This window comes from Sceloporus occidentalis, unplaced genomic scaffold, assembly GCF_023333645.1.
Source record: "Sceloporus occidentalis isolate IW3139 unplaced genomic scaffold, rSceOcc1.0.p SCAF_154, whole genome shotgun sequence".
NCBI lineage: Eukaryota > Metazoa > Chordata > Lepidosauria > Squamata > Phrynosomatidae > Sceloporus > Sceloporus occidentalis.
Window position 1 is genome coordinate 2260998 of NW_028317134.1, and position 18033 is coordinate 2279030.

At 40.3% G+C, this 18033-nt stretch overlaps 1 protein-coding gene across 1 annotated transcript; it reads right to left on the minus strand.

Moving 5' to 3' along the window:
• Positions 1-452: 452 nt before the first annotated feature.
• On the minus strand, positions 453-17560 carry LOC149280575 (tRNA (cytosine(38)-C(5))-methyltransferase-like). Its single transcript, XM_089500390.1, has 11 exons — positions 17497-17560; positions 12159-12268; positions 6132-6208; positions 5926-5997; positions 4071-4136; positions 3578-3647; positions 2961-3044; positions 2343-2683; positions 1801-1858; positions 949-1078; positions 453-559 (listed from the first exon to the last, which is right to left on the minus strand). The coding sequence occupies exons 1-11, from the start codon at positions 17558-17560 to the stop codon at positions 453-455; spliced, it is 1179 nt and encodes a 392-aa protein (XP_089356516.1).
• Positions 17561-18033: the final 473 nt, after the last annotated feature.

Consider the following 18033-nt stretch of genomic DNA (forward strand, 5'->3'; position numbering starts at 1 on the left):
CCCATTCTAATAAACCTATTTATTTATGTTTTTCCTTAGGTTTACAAGACATGTAAAGGAAAATTGAAAAATGGTCTGTGATTACTGAGGTGTGCAAAGCTGTGTAACTGTACAGTACACAGCAGGTCAACAACCGCAGATACACTACGTACCGTAGAGCTGCTTTTCCACCTCATGTAATGAGGAAGGTAGAACAAGTTGTGTATGGTTCCCTATTAGCAAGTTTCTGAGAAAAAGACACATCATGGGGCGATTAAATATGGCAAATAATTTGTTTCTATGTATCTATTAATGTAAAAAAGTAATAAATGACCATTTAAAAAAAACATATCAAAAAATCCTTTTATTGCAACAATAGTGAAGCTCCATTAAATATATAATTATTTACACTTTTAATATTCCACAGTTTGTGTAAAACAGAGAATGGTTGATTACTTCTTCTGTAGACGGTTTTAATGGGACTGAAGCAGAACAGTAATGAGCTTCGCTACAACCTGTACATTAAGACTGTTTCCAAGAAGTCTGTATTGCTGTTTTGTTGTTGTCTTGTCAGGAAAGCCTAAGAAGAAAAACAGATGACTATAAACACATGCAGTTTATATATTAATGTTACAAAAGGAAACTTACTACGAAAATGCACTTGATAGAAGTCTGTTTCCCTTTCCACAATGGTCCCCCCACCCAAAAAAAAATAAATATATATACAATTTCAAGAATCTGCTACGGCAACTGAGCCTTATAGTCTATAACTTGTAGACTACAAGTAAGAACTAATCCACCCCACCAAAAATATGAATAGGGCACAATTTGACACTGTTTAAGGATTATTTGTGGGCACTATTCAAGTTTGGTTCATTTTGAAACATTAGTGTTTCACTATTTCTTCTTAAGAGGCCCATTTTAAGATGACAATAAAACAGGTATGTTGCCTTTTCTCAGTAAACATACCAAACTGTGGCGGAAATCCATGAAGATTAGCTATTTCTTTTGGAGTAAAATATCTCATTTTTAGTGTTGAGAGCTTTGCAAGTTTCTCCTCTCCGGACAGCGTTTCCAGTGATTTGTAGACATCACCAATCTGCATTCAAAAGAAAAATCATGATGTAGAACAACCTGTAGGATAGCAGGCTAAAAAAATACAGCAGAGGGGGTTGTTAATAGATGTTGCTTGTTGTGATGGAATGCAACAGAAACACAGACGACAGAGTTATTCTATTTATTCCGCAATGACCAGGCAGATTAATATGTCAACAAATTCCCAATACATTAATCCAGCCCAACAAGCAAAAACAGTGTTACGGAGACATTTTTTTCCACTCAGCTGCCCATTTCACCCCGGCACTTAATAGGATCGCTATTGTTCGGGAGCAATAAACCATTCAGTGACACAGACGGCCTCTGTCTGCCAAAGCCCTCCAAGCGTAAATTTACCATTTTTTCAACTGTAATGAAAAGCAATTTTATCAACAAGGTAAATGATCTTTACCAGCCGGACGGGCATTTCCACATCAAAGATTTAGAAAATACAGGGTCACTAACATGAGAGCGTCAAACCTAGCTTTCATACAATCATTCCACTTCATAAATTGATTTTGTAATTGCTCCCATGAAGCCTTGCCTTGACAATCTGTGGTTTGGTTAAATCATGTACTGCAAAGCATGAAAAGTTGCTAGTTACTAAAGCAGAACCAAGTGCATATAAGTTTGAATTATCTAAGTTCTGTGGCATCTGAAAGCTTTATGTTTAGGCAGAAAGGAAAACAATTGTTAGATTTTTGATGAGAAACAGTAAAAACAAACCTCCACATCTTCTGCTGTCTGCAGAACAGAACCTGTGCCTTCCACATAATGGCCATACCTATAAAAAAACAAAAGAAGCACTAAATTTAAAATGCTTGTTTCAATCCTCTATATTTTAGCCCAGGATAATTGTTTTTCTTTTTCCAGAGTTAATTTCAACAACGTTGGACATTAGCCAGTGTAGTACCACTTCAAAGAAAAAACAGCAAAGTAAAGAGACCAGAAAGTCTGTAAATAATGGAAACCATGTCAAAGAAAATAAATGTAAAATATCTAAAAAGACTGTAAGTAGCAACAGTAATGGGAAGCGAGACTAACGTTATATGCTTTCTGCAAGAGCCACACTTATTGGTGCTAGTTATGTTGGGTATATATATATTATATATACACAGGGAACATCTGATATGATGTTTAATACAGATTTTGGGACAAGTATATATATATATATATATATATATATATATATATATATATATATATATATATATATATATAGATATAAGTCTCAAAACTTGAAATACTAAAGAGTACCCAGTACTTACCCTTTTGTAAAGCACGTTGAACGTCTACTTGATGGTTGGACAATGTCCAGAATTAACGCATATCGCAGTAACAACTTTGAGGGAAGAAAATATTGGCTCATCTCAACATTTTTCTCCAGAAACTCTTTTAACATCTGAACAGAAGAATCGTTGTTCTGACTCTGTTTTCTTTCCAATTCGCCAGTGGTTTCCAGTTTGTAGAGGATGGTTCTGTCGCAGGATTGTTCCGTGAGGGTATTGCTTGTCTGATTTTCCCGATCAATATATGTTCCTTCCGAGGATTTTGCAGCCAAGGAGTGGATTGATTCCAGTGAGTTACTCCTTGGAAATTCTTCAAGTATCTAAAAGGAAAACATTGCTATTCATAAATATAAATAAGTTTATAGACATGTAAAAGTGTATTATAGACATTTAAGTGTATTGCATCAATGGTTTCAAAATTAAGAATACACATTAGAAATGTTCTTTATAAATCATGCTTTAGTGATGTTCACAACTGTGATAAAAGGACAACAAAACACATAAACCTTCAATTGAACACAGTTCTGCTATATACAATGAGTATTTGTTGCTGACTAGACAGATGCAGACTGTTTGAAAACTGTTCTGGGATCTTACTTCGCTGCTGGTTTTGAAGGCAAATGGTTCATGTTGCAGCTTGGCAATCAGAAAGTACCGCAGTCTGGAATTTGGAATGCCGAGCTAGTTAGGCAAAAAAACCAAACAAATTAAAATGTTTTCCAGTTATAAACAGAACCAAAATCTGAAATGAACTGCTTTTTACTTTGTACAGTATATATATTCCTATATAGTCTGCCCATTCTGCTCTGACCTCTGACCTCAACAAGGCATTTTCATCCACACAACTGCCGCTCACTGGATATTTTCTCTTTTTCGGACCATTCTCTGTAAACCCTACAGATGGTTGTGCGTGAAAATCAGCAGTTTCTGAAATACTCAGACCAGCCCGTCTGGCACAAACAACCATGCCACGTTCAAAGTCACTTAAATCCCCTTTCTTCTCCATTCTGAAGCTCAGTTTGAACTTCAATAAGTCGTCTTGACTACGTCTACATGCCTAAATGCATTGAGTTGCTGCCATGTGATTGACTGATTAGCAATTTGTGTTAACAAGCAATTGGACAGGTGTCCCTAATACAGAGCAAACATCATAATATTTTCATTAGGTAGAACTTGGAAATGAACAAATTCTTTTAAATATAGTCTATACTTACACATGTTGGGGATAAGAGAAACTCTTGGTAGTGATACCCACACATTTGCAATGTTGAGATAAGGTTGTCTCTAAAAAGGAAGAAATAATTTAATTTATAACAGGTAATCAAACAGGTATAACATCAGTGACCCACAAGAAGCGACAATAAGTTGATATCCTCAAATGAGACCGTTATTGATTAGCTTCATAATTGTCTTTATACAGTACCCAAATGGGATATTTTTAATTAGATCATCCGTCAGGTACCTGTTTGACATTTAGTAATTGGAGGCCACTCTTCAACACCCTTTACTGTCTCATTACGTTATACATGGAGTTTTCTTATCGGAAAGAATCATGACTCTTGCAGAGTAAGACGTTCACCCAGCCAATCATATGATTAAGACTTTTTAGGCATAAAATCCCTCTTCTATCTGTTATAATCTAAACTGAACTGATTCAAGCAGAGAAGCAATTCACACATCTGTTACTGCATACTCTTAAAGCATTACCTGGCTGTAGATGATTCAAATCCTTTCACATTCTCTAAAAGAATATAAGGAGGAGGGTTCTTCAACCTATTACAAAAATTAAAAAACAAAACATGATGACATCACAGCAATAGCCACCTGTCCTTCCACTATATATGCTGCATCACTTCCTTACTTAACTTTTTCTCAATCAGATGATATATATATATATAAAATGCTTTTTTCGAAGTTACCTTTATACGCATGTCACACACAGGTAAGTTATCGATGGCAGCATACAGTATGTATAGCACCATTATCATTTTTCTTGTCCACTGGCTTAATCAGTGGATAACAATGAAAAAACAATAGCAATGGAAATTTCCCTTTCTTTCCAGTTCCCTTTGTGTGGTGATGTTGGCTGCCAGCCTGGTGCTTGGCCATCATCCAAGCTGATGCACCCCCCTAAAGACATTCTAAAGATACTATGCCATCATCTGTACCCATCACCATAAGAAACGCTGTGCCACAACAAGCACATCAGATAAGCACACGGACAAAATATGTAATATGGCAGAGCTCGACAAATTCCTTGCGCCAGGCCACCTTGGGGACTAGAAATCACTGGCACCTGGTACTCTGTATAAGTTTATTAAATGGATTGTTTTCATTAATTTATTGTCTGTTGTGATTAGAAAGCTGAATGAGGTAGACAGAAATCTGTAATACTGATGTAATGTGCTATCAAATCTGCGTGAAGTGGTTTCATTACTCTTATTTTCTCTTGTAGTCTCCGGAGTGGAAATGTCCCACCACGTATCAGTAACCGTGACTGGTGGACCAGCAGAAGAGGGCCTTATGTGGAGATGGCCGTGGAGCCTCTGGCAGCTCTGCGTGTTGGGGACTGAGCTGTACATAGAATACAGACAGCATGTACTCAATAATGATATTTCTGTCCCCACGTGGAAGCAGCGTGCTAAGTAATAAACTTGTTAATGGCTGTAGAATGCAGACTGCTGATATGAAAAACTCTCTTAAAGAAACTGCACCAGAGACTTCAGTAGACCTTACTCATAGTGTAGCTCCACTAGATCGGAGCCCTCCTTTCTTTGTTATCTGACCAGAATTGTCTGTGATACATATAAAGAGCCTGTCTGAACTAATAGCTAATGCTATGTGGGTCTCTCTATACGGTACAATATTCTGTTTTAAGGCAAGGTACAAACATTTTTAATGGCCAAATCCTTTGAGGTACCAACTTTTCAGTATGCTGCCCACACTCGTGGCATTCTGTGCGGAGACGCATGACACGCCACACGTAGTTTGCTATGGATGAGATCACATGCATGATGGAAAGGTAACAAATCCTTTCTTGTCTTTGCAAATACTTCACTTTCTATTACATCATAACCCATATGTACACCAAGGTAAATGATAGGAACCCGTCAGAAAAAGTGACCTTTACATCTAGAAAATATTTTTACTACATACAGATTAGTGAGAACAATCCATATACCGGGGTAATTGAGTTCCAGGGCAATTTTTATGACTCGGTGATGAAACCCGGGAACTTCAAACACTATGTACTTGTATGTAAAGCACAATTTAGATGGTATGTAATAACGATTAGAATCAAATTGCACAATATGTAGCGGTCAGTGTTATCTCTTTGACCGAAATGGTAAGATCAGATTTTTTCTCAAATGGAAGATTTGTTTGAGATAATATACATGTTTTGTCATCATTAAGCTAAAACCAGATGTAGTTTAATTAAATTAATTTGTAAATGATGGCATGTTAAATTATTCACCGATATGAATGGCACACTTATCCCAGGGCAGCATATATCCTGTTATTTGGATAAAAATGGATACATTTATTTTTAAAATCACGCTACCTTGGGAGGAGGTCCAGAAGATAGAGGAAACTCTTTGCTCTTGGGTCAGAAACATCACCTTGTAGGCCTATTCTGAAAGTCAATAAATATATAAATTATTGATGGATGAGTTCTGTTTGACAAGTAATACTTGGAGCTCTTGGATTCTGCGTATTCAAAAGCTTTGAATTATGAGGTAAGTAGTGATTCCAGTTTCAGAAACCTACCGTGTAAAAGGCTGGCAGGGAGGACTCATCAAGATCATGTCAAAGGACAAGGCATCAAACTCCTTCAGAGATATTCCCTAGCACACAGAAAGCCTTTGCATTACAACCTGAAATAATCCTACTAATTAATCAGTAGCGAATTCTACTAATGAATGAATTACTAAGTCTACACTACTGTTCAAAAGTTTGGGGTCACTTAGACGTTTCCTTGCCCATCAAAACAACATGGAATGGATCAGAAATCCAGCGCAGACGGAGTTAATGTTGTAAATGACTATTGTAGCTGGAAACGGATGATTTTTAATGGAATATCTTCATAGGCGTACAGAGGCAATTTATCACTCCCATCACTCCTGTGTTCGCTAATCCAAGTTTAAGTTTAAAAAGGCTAATTGATCGTTAGGAAACCCTTTTGTAATCATCCTACAGCTAGAAACGTCCTTGTTTATTCATGAAAACAGCTAAGTGAACCCAAACTTTTTCATAATAACTTTAACAATAATATGGAAAACGGCAAATTTGGAATAAACACTTTTCATTGGTTTAAAATTGCAATCAAATACACAGTCATGAACTGCTAAATTAGTTTTATTTTCCCCAATCCCCATCCATATGCAATATTTGTTCCATTAAGGGAATTTTAAGAATGCTTTGAAAGCCCTACATGAGGTTTCATAGGCCATGGGTTGATTTGGTGGTGCGGTTTTATTGAGCCGTCCCCCATAGATCATATCAATATTTTGCTTTAAAAACGTATGCTTCTCCAAATGTTTAATTTTCACATTTATCTGTCACTCTTGGGTTTGACATAATCAGTCTCCTTGCAAGATAAAAATCCATCTAAAGTGATGTGACATTTTCTGTGTATTAAATGCTGTAAAATATGTTTTCATTGTTACTTCTTCTCAATGCTCTGTAATAAAAAATACTTATAAAGAACTGTTTCCAGACAAACAGCCGTAATAAAAAAAACAATGAATCCAGGAGTCATTATATAAGCAGTAAAAGAGTGACTCGTTGGGCGAAACCCCTACAGATTATGCGGCATTGTAGGATTCTAGCAAAAGAGCCGCGGTGCATTACAGGACGTTATTCATGTCATTTTGCCCCCCAAAAAACTTCTTTATCTGCAGACCTGTGGGCTGCACAATCACTAAACGATTCTTTACGGCGACGCTAATGAAGTCCATTCCTCCATAGACTTTCATTAGTCACTGTGTTCAGATGGATGAGCCATTCTATTCTTTGCTACAGGTAGTTTGGGCTAAGATCACGTACAAATAACTAATATGCAGCATTCTGAACACATCATATAACCCAAAAGCTAGGAAAAAAAGAAAAGCACAATCATTTAAATCTGTATTATAATGAATTCTAATTTGTTTTAGGACAATTCTCCCTTTCTGATAATCCAAGAAATGTATTAGTTAACACATTTTGGTTTTACTGCAGTAACTTTGCTGACTTGTCATGTAACCTTTGTACTATAATGAAGGGCATTGCTAATGACATTCATTCCTGAAAACATGTGCGAGGACTACATAGGAAACGGCACAAATAATGACACACTGTGCATGTTCTATAAACATATTCTAAAACACACGTATTTGCGTCACATCATGTCATATTAACACACCTTTCATCCCAAGACTCTGCTGATTTCATATCAGATCAAACATTTCATATTAGGGACATAACTACGCATTACGCAGAATCTAAGCGAGTTGGCCAGGTTGGTATTAAAATGGAGAGAAGACAGCTTTTTGTTTCGGCTCACCTGCAAAGTCAGCCAGCGTTTATTAATGCAGTAAAATCTGTTTGTACTGATTTCCAAATTAATTCTCATACTATTATTATCATCATCATCAAAGTATTTAACACTAAATCTTTCTAAGTTTAATGATTTGCTAAGCGTAACTCAAATCCTTATCTATTTCATCCATTGCTTGTCATAAATATATTACAGGAGCACGCCATGGGCTTGTGGGCCAAATTACAGTGAGTACGTGCCTAATATTATGGCAGACAGTGCAAACTTTTATAGTATATTACGCTGTAAATTCAGTATGTTCCCATTTCAAATAAGCAAATGCCACATACCTCCAGATATGCCACTCTGCCCTCCCCACATATGCCTTTTACCCCCAGATATGTCACTCCGTCCTCCCCAGATATCCCATAGTGCCCTCGTAGATTCACAGCCTCGTTCACAGCACACTGAAACAATACTTTTGTTAATTAATACCCCTGTATTAACCCATCACCCCATTAACCATAACTGCCCCTAAATTAACCCCCACTTCCCCTAACTTTCAGCAGCCGAAATATTAATTTTATACTCACAGTAGCCGTGTGGATGCCAATGGGCGGGGCCAATAGGCAGTGACTGCAGGGAGGGACTGGGAGAAAGGAAGGGGCTGGGCCAATCAGCAGTGATTGCAGGGAGGGACTGGTAAGTAGTAACTGCTGCTGTGAGTCTCACTGAAACGGATCATAAAACGAGGGGTATTTTAGGGAGCAGTTGCTCTGAAAAAACCCTCATTTTATAATCGATAAAAATCGATTCAACGAATCGATAATGAAGTTCATTGGCAACGATTTTCATTATCGATTTTATCGATTAGTTGTTGCAGCCCTACATAGCAATATGCTACTTGTACTTGCCATATAACTTGCAAAAAACATAAAAACAAATAGAATCTATTAGCTTTTATCGATGAGTAAAATATTTTTCAAATAAAAGTCACAAAGAGTGCTTTTTAAAAAATAAATCCCAGTTAAACACGAGCACCTCCAAAGTGTCAAAACATCCTCGGTCACGAAAGGTACAAAAAAAAATTAAAAAATAACAGTCTGGTCCTTAAGGGGTTAATTGTCTTTTATTAAGTGTAAACAGGGTTTCTTCTCCTGTCCAAGTATCCTCAACATTGTCATCTATTAATGAGCTACAAGTATTTCTGTGCAGCATGCAGAAACCCTTACTGGAATAATATCATTACACAAATAAACTATCAGTGTAAAATGGAGAAATATTTCTTCACGAAGTAAAAAAATCTGACACTGTATGAGAAAATATGGGCTCCATGGATAACTTCACAAACAGACTAAATTAGATGTGGAGAGCAACTACAAGTCCTAGCCTATTATCCTCACACCAACGATCCCCTCGTTTTTTCTGGGTTTTTTTTAACAACATCTCATGTGTCGACTTTAGGTGAGACACACGATTGCAAATAATCCCTCCTACCAATGACGTGATCAAGGAATATGACGTATGAATGATGAATGAATGAAAGTAGTTTCACAATAGGAACAACAATTTAGATTTGGATTATTGTAATGTAAATCTGATGTATCACTGTTGTGACCTACTACTTAATTTGTTAATAAAATATTTAAAAAAAAAAAAAAAAAAAAGAAACCCTTACTTCTTAACACTGCAGAAAGTCTCTTTGGAACAAACCACTTTGTGTAAGAAGGGGGGGGTGGAATAAAACACTGGCATTTGTGAAAGAGGCAGCTGTGTATTGGCCCTGTCTGTGTCTGTGTAACTCGCTTACTGCAGATAATCGCACTCGTACTAATCGGCTTGTGTTACTGCCTGGCTATCTGTGTGAGCAAAAGCCGTCGGGACGGCGACTCTGAGGAGGACCCAGAAGCCTCCAGATATCAGCAGGTTCCTCTAAATTTGGGTGACAAAGTCTTCACGTTCCCGTCAGCCCTACCTCCACACTTTGCAGGAGGACATGATTGGCCAATGAGCAGGGACCCTCCTTCCTACGACAGCCTCCTTTTTGAATGGGGTGACCATGATTCCGGCAGAAGCGACAGGGAAAATGACTACAACGCTCCACGGCTGTGGGGGCCAACGGTAGAATACATCGACGAGCGTATCCCTTCGGAGCCACCTCCAAGATACGAGGACATATACCCTGAAGAGAGCTCATCATCATCGTATCACTCGGTTTCACAATCATTGGAGTCGAGTGACTATGAGCTCGCACCAGGACCCTAAATGTGGAAAGTCTGAACTTTTTTTGGGGGGGGTCCTAACATTTCGACTCAGTACAGTGTTTGAGCCGGAAGCGTCATCCAAAACATCACATCTGACAATATCCAGGTCTGCAGATAAAGGACTGAAATCAGACCGGATTTTTTGTCAGTGCCGGCACCGTACATGACGCCTGTTGAAATGTCCCCCCCCCCCCCGTGAGACTTCCCCTTTAATTAACAGATAAATAAAATGACATCTTTTCATGGTTGGATGTACGAGGTCACATTATTGTATGGAATCTATAACATAAATCTCTTACATGTGAAATCAATGTGTTATCTATGGCTTGGACCCACCTCCAAAATTAACCCTAAACACCCCATCAACTATAACTGCCCCTAAATTAACCCCAAACACCCCATTAACCATTACTGGCCCTAAATTAACCCTAAACACCCCATTAACCATAACTGATGCTGTATTAACCCTAAACAACCCATAACTGCCCCTAAATTAACCCCAAACACCCCATCAACTATAACTGCCCCTAAATTAACCATAAACACCCCATCAACCATAACTGCCCCTAAATTAACCCTAAACACCCCATAACTGCCCCAGACTTAACCTCTAACACCCCATTAACCATAACTGCCCCCAAATTAACCCTAAACAAACCATCAACTATAACTGCCCCTAAATTAACCCTAAACACCCCATTAACCATAACTGCCTCTAAATTAACCCTAAACACCCCATTAACCATAACTGCCCCTAAATTAACCATAAACACCCCATTAACCATAACTGCCCCTGTATTAACCCTAAACACCCCATAACTGCCCCAGAATTAACCCAAAACACCCCATTAACCATAACTGCCCCTAAATTAACCCTAAACACCCCATCAACTATAACTGCCCCTAAATTAACCCTAAACACCCCATCAACTATAACTGCCCCTAAATTAACCCTAAACACCCCATCAACCATAACACCCCATTAACCATAAATGCCCCTAAATTAACCCCCACTTCCCCTAACTTTTAGCAGCCCAAATATTAATTTTATACTCACAGTAGCCGTGTGGATGCCAATGGGCGGGGCTAATAGGCAGTGACTGCAGGGAGGGACTGGGATAAAGTAACTGCTGCTGTGAGTCTCACTGAAATGGATTATAAAACGAGGGGAATTTTTATGAAAAAACCCTCATTTTATAATCGATAAAAATCGATTCAACTAATCGATAATGAAATTCGTTGGCAACGATTTTCATTATCGATTATATCAATTAGTTGTTGCAGCCCTAATTGGTCTTTTCCATTAATTAGGAAAAATGTTTGTAAGAATTATTCAGCCCAGGTCTATAGTTATATAAACAATTTAGCTTTAAATGATATGCTATAACTTTGCTACTGTTCATTTAATGCTTCTATAAGAACATCGAAGAAGTGTTAAACGTGCAATCGAACAATGAAGCAAACCACACAAGAACACCTTGTGCTTTTACTTTAGACTCCTGAGTGCCACTCAGAGGAGCAACGCTCTTCTGTCACTCACTCATAATCCTTATCTACAGGACATTCCATGCACAATAAAAAGCATCCTATAACTAACCCTATCAGTCGTATCTTTTACCTATAAAAGCAGCTTTACAGGGAAGCGGACATGTTTGACTTGTTTTCTTGTTAACGTGGTAAGTCATGCTGGTCCAGAAGGTCTAAAGCATTTCTATAAGCGCATATATATAACTTGCATCTCGGGTGAAGATTCCAACGGACCTTTACTGCGGTTTAGTAACTTCTCTTGCAGACCTCATCTTAGTAGGGATAGATTCTGTTGTAGTAAGTCCTAACTGGGTCATTTTAACAGCTGTCCCATTGCTATACCAATGTTGTTGATTCAATGGTGTGTGCTGTATGCAGACAGGTCCCACTAAGCTGTGACCGTCTCCCCCCAGAGATGTTAGAGAAGTTAACAAATAGGTGCACAAAGTAAACGAGGAGACTATTAAATTCTAAATATTAAGTCACCTCGATGGCCTTTGCCCACAGTGGTGTGTTTGGAAAATTATATTTGTAGACTTCATTGGCAATAGTATTGACATCCACAGCGGCAATGACCTCAGCAGATACGGCACTCTCTGGAACAAAAAATACACAATCATTCAACAGAACATCTAATAAGCAGTAAATACAACAATGCTATAGTTACTAAGGTTGGAAACAATACACGTTATCAACATCAGCCTATACAATATAATTTAATGGATTTAGATGAAGGTAAACAAATTACAGGTAATCTATAGCTTTTAGAAGAGTTTGGGACCAGATTGATACTAACAGAAAGTCCTCCACTCAATAAGGAGCACAACCTCAATGGTAACTATGGGGTCTATTCAACTAGGTGCTGAGTTGGCCTAAGAAAAGCCTACAGGTAAACATTTCATGGGCTGTTCATTAACTGTCTGATAGATCAGCAAAGTCCGCTTAGTGATACTTAAAGCGTTTCCAGCTTTGCAGTATGAAATGTGCACAGTGTGCTGCGGTACATTTTATTTATAGCACCCGCAGATTTCACAGCATTTGGAATGGTGAATTCCCCCAGAACTCTCATCTCTGCTATCAATGAGATCTCTGTAGTCTTCTGTGAGTAAACCCTGACCTACAGCAGGCTAAGCCCATGCTTCTGTGAATGCATCTTAAGAATCCTTATTAATACGGCATCATTGTGAAGTACAGGAAAGTTACTGTTGTATGCCTTTGCGCTACACAATACTATTCATGCCGCATACTGTAGATTCTTTGGTATTATGGACAAGTGCGCATGCACAGACATCCAGGGTGGCTGACCGACTTGGTTCAAGGAAGCTCTGACATCAGAAGGTATTAGGGGATATTTATCACAATAAAGCAAACATGCATTTCCGAGGGGCTCTTCTAACCCATTAGTCACCTCTATAAGATCCTCCACCAGCTCTCCATGAAAGTGTTCAGAAACAATGTTACTGGGCAATATGAGTAGATGAGAATAAGATCATCCCACATAAAGGTTATACGCCTGGCAAAATTCACTTATCATTCTGTGTCCCTCCAGATAGTATTGCATGGGGCAGGTCCTGAAGACAGTCTTGTAGTTTAGCCCACTTGCCCCTCACACACCGTTAGCCACACATCGATCAGTGGTAAGAAAGCGCCCCCTCGTTGGAGGTAACTGGAGGCGAGTGCAGGAGATGCGTGCACCCAAAAAAGCTGAAGGATAGGGAAAGGGGCAAATTCATATAGAAGAATTCTGCAGAATCCTTCATTCATTTGCAAAAGGACAACCCAAAAAAATGTACAGAGGGCCGAGCAGCTATAATATGCATTAAAGTGCATCGGATGGATGGATTGTCCCTTTAATGACTACTTCAGCCTACTTCAGCCGACATTAAACCATGCTGTTTGTTATCACTGGCTTTTTAATAAACCTGATAGTTCATTCACCTTTTTAAATAAACACAAGCGTTCATTCTACCACATTAACAGAAACACACAGAAACTAACACTGGTAATTAAACCAAAACTGCAAGTACACCGCAGGGTGATCACTCGCGACAATTAGGGCTGAAGTTTGTTTAGCAGTAAAAGCAGCTGGTGAGCTCTCTGCTCCCACATGTTATCTCACTGATTGTCACGCAGGATTACACATTCGATGGGCCCAGGGAGCAAAACATGCCATGGAGTAGCAAAACTTGATGGCGTGTGGGGGATGGGCAGAGCCGTGCAATCATATCCGCCAGTCATAGAGATCCAGACGAGGAGGGGTGAAGCATTACAAGAACCATATGTGCAGTCCAGGCAATATGACAACATCTGTGAGAAATGCCTTAAACAAACAGCAGTCAAAAAGGCCATGATGGAAGCAAAACATTCCCATTACTCTCCTCAGTACGAATTCTTCTTCCCCAAAGACAAGTAAATTAATTCATAAAAAAACAGGATCGATGCCTCAAAATAGAAATCAGTGAAAGGACAAACGTATGAGATCGCTTTGTATGAGCCGAGACGTTACACTTTATAATCAATAAGCCAGAGACAGAATTGAATCACAGAAACCAGGCAATTTTATTATTATTTATTGTTTTATATAGTGCCATCTAGGGCTGAAACAACGAATCGATAAAATCGATAATCGATAACGGAAATCGTTGTCGACGATTTCCGTTATCGATTAATCGAGTGATCGATTCGTTGTTGGAGCACTCGGCTCCTTTTACTTACCTCCGCGAGCGTTCCCCGCTTCTGCTACACGCTCTGCAGTCTCCGCCTTCTTTTAGTTACGTGACGCGTTCCGGAGGTAAGTATTCTTCATGTCTGTGCGATTCGCTCTGTGAGAGTGGCTCCATTCGCACAGAGCGATTCGCGGGGGTGGGGTTTCAGGGGATGCAGGGCAGGGTGTGAGTGTGGGTGCAGGGCAGAGTGGGGGTGGGGGGGCAGGCCAGGGTAGGAGACTGAGTGCAGGGCAGAGTGGGGGTGGGGATGTAGGGCAGGGTGTGAGTGTGGGGGCAGGGCAGGAGACTGGGTGCAGGGCAGAGTGGGGGTGGGGATGCAGGGTGTGGGTGCAGGGCAGAGTGGGAGACTGGGTGCAGGGCAGAGTGGGGGTGGGGATGCAGGGCAGGGTGTGAGTGTGGGTGCAGGGCAGAGTGGGTGCAGGGTGTGAGTGTGGGGGCAGGGCAGAGTTGGAGACTGGGTGCAGGGGCACAGTGCAAAGTGCTGGGTGCAAAGTGCCAGGGCTGGGGCAAAGTGCTGGGTGCAAAGTGCCAGGGCTGGGTGCAAAGTGCTGGGTGCAAAGTGCCAGGGCTGGGGCAAAGTTCTGGGTGCAAAGTGCCAGGGCTGGGTGCAAAGTGCTGGGTGCAAAGTGCCAGGGCTGGGTGCAAAGTTCTGGGTGCAAAGTGCTGGGTGCAAAGTGCCAGGGCTGGTGCAAAGTGCCAGGGCTGGGTGCAAAGTGCCAGGGCTGGGTGCAAAGTGCCAGGGCTGGGTGCAAAGTGCTGGGGCTGGGACAAAGTGCTGGGTGCAAAGTGCTGGGGCTGGGGCAAAGTGCTGAGTGCAAAGTGCCAGGGCTGGGTGCAAAGTGCTGGGTGCAAAGTGCTGGGGCAAAGTGCTGAGTGCTGGGTGCAAAGTGCCAGGGCTGGGTGCAAAGTGCTGGGTGCAAAGTGCAAGGGCTGGGGCAAAGTTTCTTGAACAGTAATAGTCCACCTCTTTTCAGAATGTTTGGGGTTATTTTGTTTCATAAATATTGTGTTTGGGTTCTTGTACTTTGAAAATATTGTTTTTTATTACATCATAACAAAAGAATGTTAATGTAAATTTTAAGTTGTTTTTTAACATCCAGTTCATTAAATTATTTTAAATAAACGAAAAATTTGCATATTTTTTTTTTTTATCCGATTAATCGAAAAAATAATCGGCCAACTAATCGATTATTAAAATAATCGTTAGTTGCAGCCCTAGTGCCATCATATTCTGTAGCGCTGTACAATAGGTAAACAGGACATAACAAGTAGTGAATAACATAACAATTCGACTTATAGAATCAGCGGGTAAGGAGGACTACCTGTGTGAAAATGGAAACAGAGAATCAGTCTTGTAATACAAAAGTAATAATGAACGTGTTGTGTAAGAAGTCCGGCCGTCTGCTGGGGAATTCCCCGCTTATTCTTCTGTTCGGTCTCAGAAGGTGTATTGCCAGCGCCTTATCCGGCTCGGTGAATAGGAGGAAAAGCTACTTGTGGGAAAGCAATTGTGTCCAAAGGAAAGCTTAACTGTATTCCTGAACCATTTTACATCATAAATACCCAGGGCAACTGTTCTTTATCGAGGCTTGTGATGTTGCAACATGCAACTAGACGTCTTTTTTTTTTTTTCTAAGTGGCCGTTTATTTGACAGTTTTGCGGCCCTATCTGATGGGCCAAACAAGTGTGCCAAAAATCCTCTTACTAGCAATATCTCAATAAAATAATGAAACATGCAAACATTATATCTGATGACATGTCCACATATCCCATACATTAAACCCACCCGCTATCCCACAGTACAAGTTCCCCGCAGTAGTATGCACACGACTGATATTGAGGGAGTAAATGAATCCCACTGTGGTTCCCACATCAGTCTCTGCGGTTAATATAAGAGATTCCCTGCTTTATAACACCAAAGGAGAGATGTGTTTCAGCTCCTTGACTTCACATTACATTATGAAGATCCAACTCCAATGAGCTTCTGCTATAGAAAGCACTTGGCTGGCCCTGTATAATGTATAGTTCAATCAGTGAGATGTTTTCTTAGTCTCCTTACACATTATCCACTGTACAGGGCCAGGTCAGCTCTTCATGCTGGAGAAACTCACCAGCTAGGCCCCTTCATGATGAATGCAAGTAGTTGCAAGTACAACACTTTAGTGAATAAACCCCATTCCTTGCCCTGTACCTGATACAAGACAAGATATAGACTAGATATAGCACTGCATATACCTATAGCTACACATTATTGTTATGGTGGTTTGGGGCTAGAGCTTGGGAGGTAGAGCGTCCCTCAAACTGGCAGTGCTATTGTGCATGCGCAGTATGGATTGGAATGCATGAAATCAGGTCTGTGGGATTGTGGTCCCAAATCCCGCCAAGCTGGGGGTGTTATATACAGCGCTGGACTAAACTTTCTACGTGGCTTTTTAGCGCTCTTATAAAAGTTGTTGATCATTTTTAATGCATCCATGAAATAGGCCTTAAATGACATTCAACTTTCCTGGCCTCAATCAAGTATCCTTATCATCATAAAGCACGTCTTTCACACGATGGAATACCCACCCTGCTACTTCTCCAATGCTTTTCACTGTATGACCCTCGGTAAGATTGCTTTATGAACCTACATTCAGTGACCCAAAGGAAATGAAATGATGTCACTAACGAGGTTTTTCTTTATGAAATGCCAGGAACAAGCATAACATAAAATATAAGCTGACGGAGCAATGCGGGCCAGTGGCCCACTGGCATTTACCCAGTGTGCCAAATGAGCAGTCCGGGGCTGGTTACTTTATTAATAGATAACGCACTTATGGATTGGACTACTGCACTGGTTGCTATGGTGATGGGACCACTTTTGCACTGCAGATGATCTGTTCTAATATCTCTACAACATATGACAGCAAATCCCCAATAACAAGCTTTGTAACACAATGTCAGTCAGAGCCCTATAATTAAGCAGCAGTAATCTTGCAGACACTTATGGCTACTAAACCCTCTCCGTACCAGAGCCCATGCAACCTGTGAAGCACTGGTCCCTGTGGTACTGAAAGGGTTACACATGCAGTAATGGCGGCTCCGGTGCTGCTGTTACCTGCCAGGCCGCAGTGCATGCCTCCGATGCCGCTATACAGTTCCAGCACTCGCAGAGGAGCCATCACTTCATGCAGTTCCCTTGTCTGTCATGAGCCGCATACACAGAGCTGCGCATCACTTCTTCCCCTCGGCAGAAACTGCAGCCGAGCGCCACAGTTCCGCGTGACAAGCGTTCCTACCCACTGGTCAGAGACAGAGACTCCGTGCAGGGTTTACAGTGACTGTATCATAGTAGTTAAGAAATAGAACTGGAAAGGGTTTATAATGTGTCCACCGTGTGCCAGAAGGGATTTTGTTTCCAGATTCTAATTATGTAATGTGAAGACCTCTCCCGTTCACAAAAAATATAGTTTTAACCGTTTATAAAATGAAATAAATGTTTCCTCAAGCTGAGTTTGACTTCAGGCTTAAGTGAACTGGAGATCACTTGGAGAGAAAAATGCTTATTAACTGTGACCCAAGTACCGGCAGTTTAATGTCGGAGAGGGTGAAGGACAGAGATGTATTCCACGGAGCCAGGAAGTCCAGAAACTAT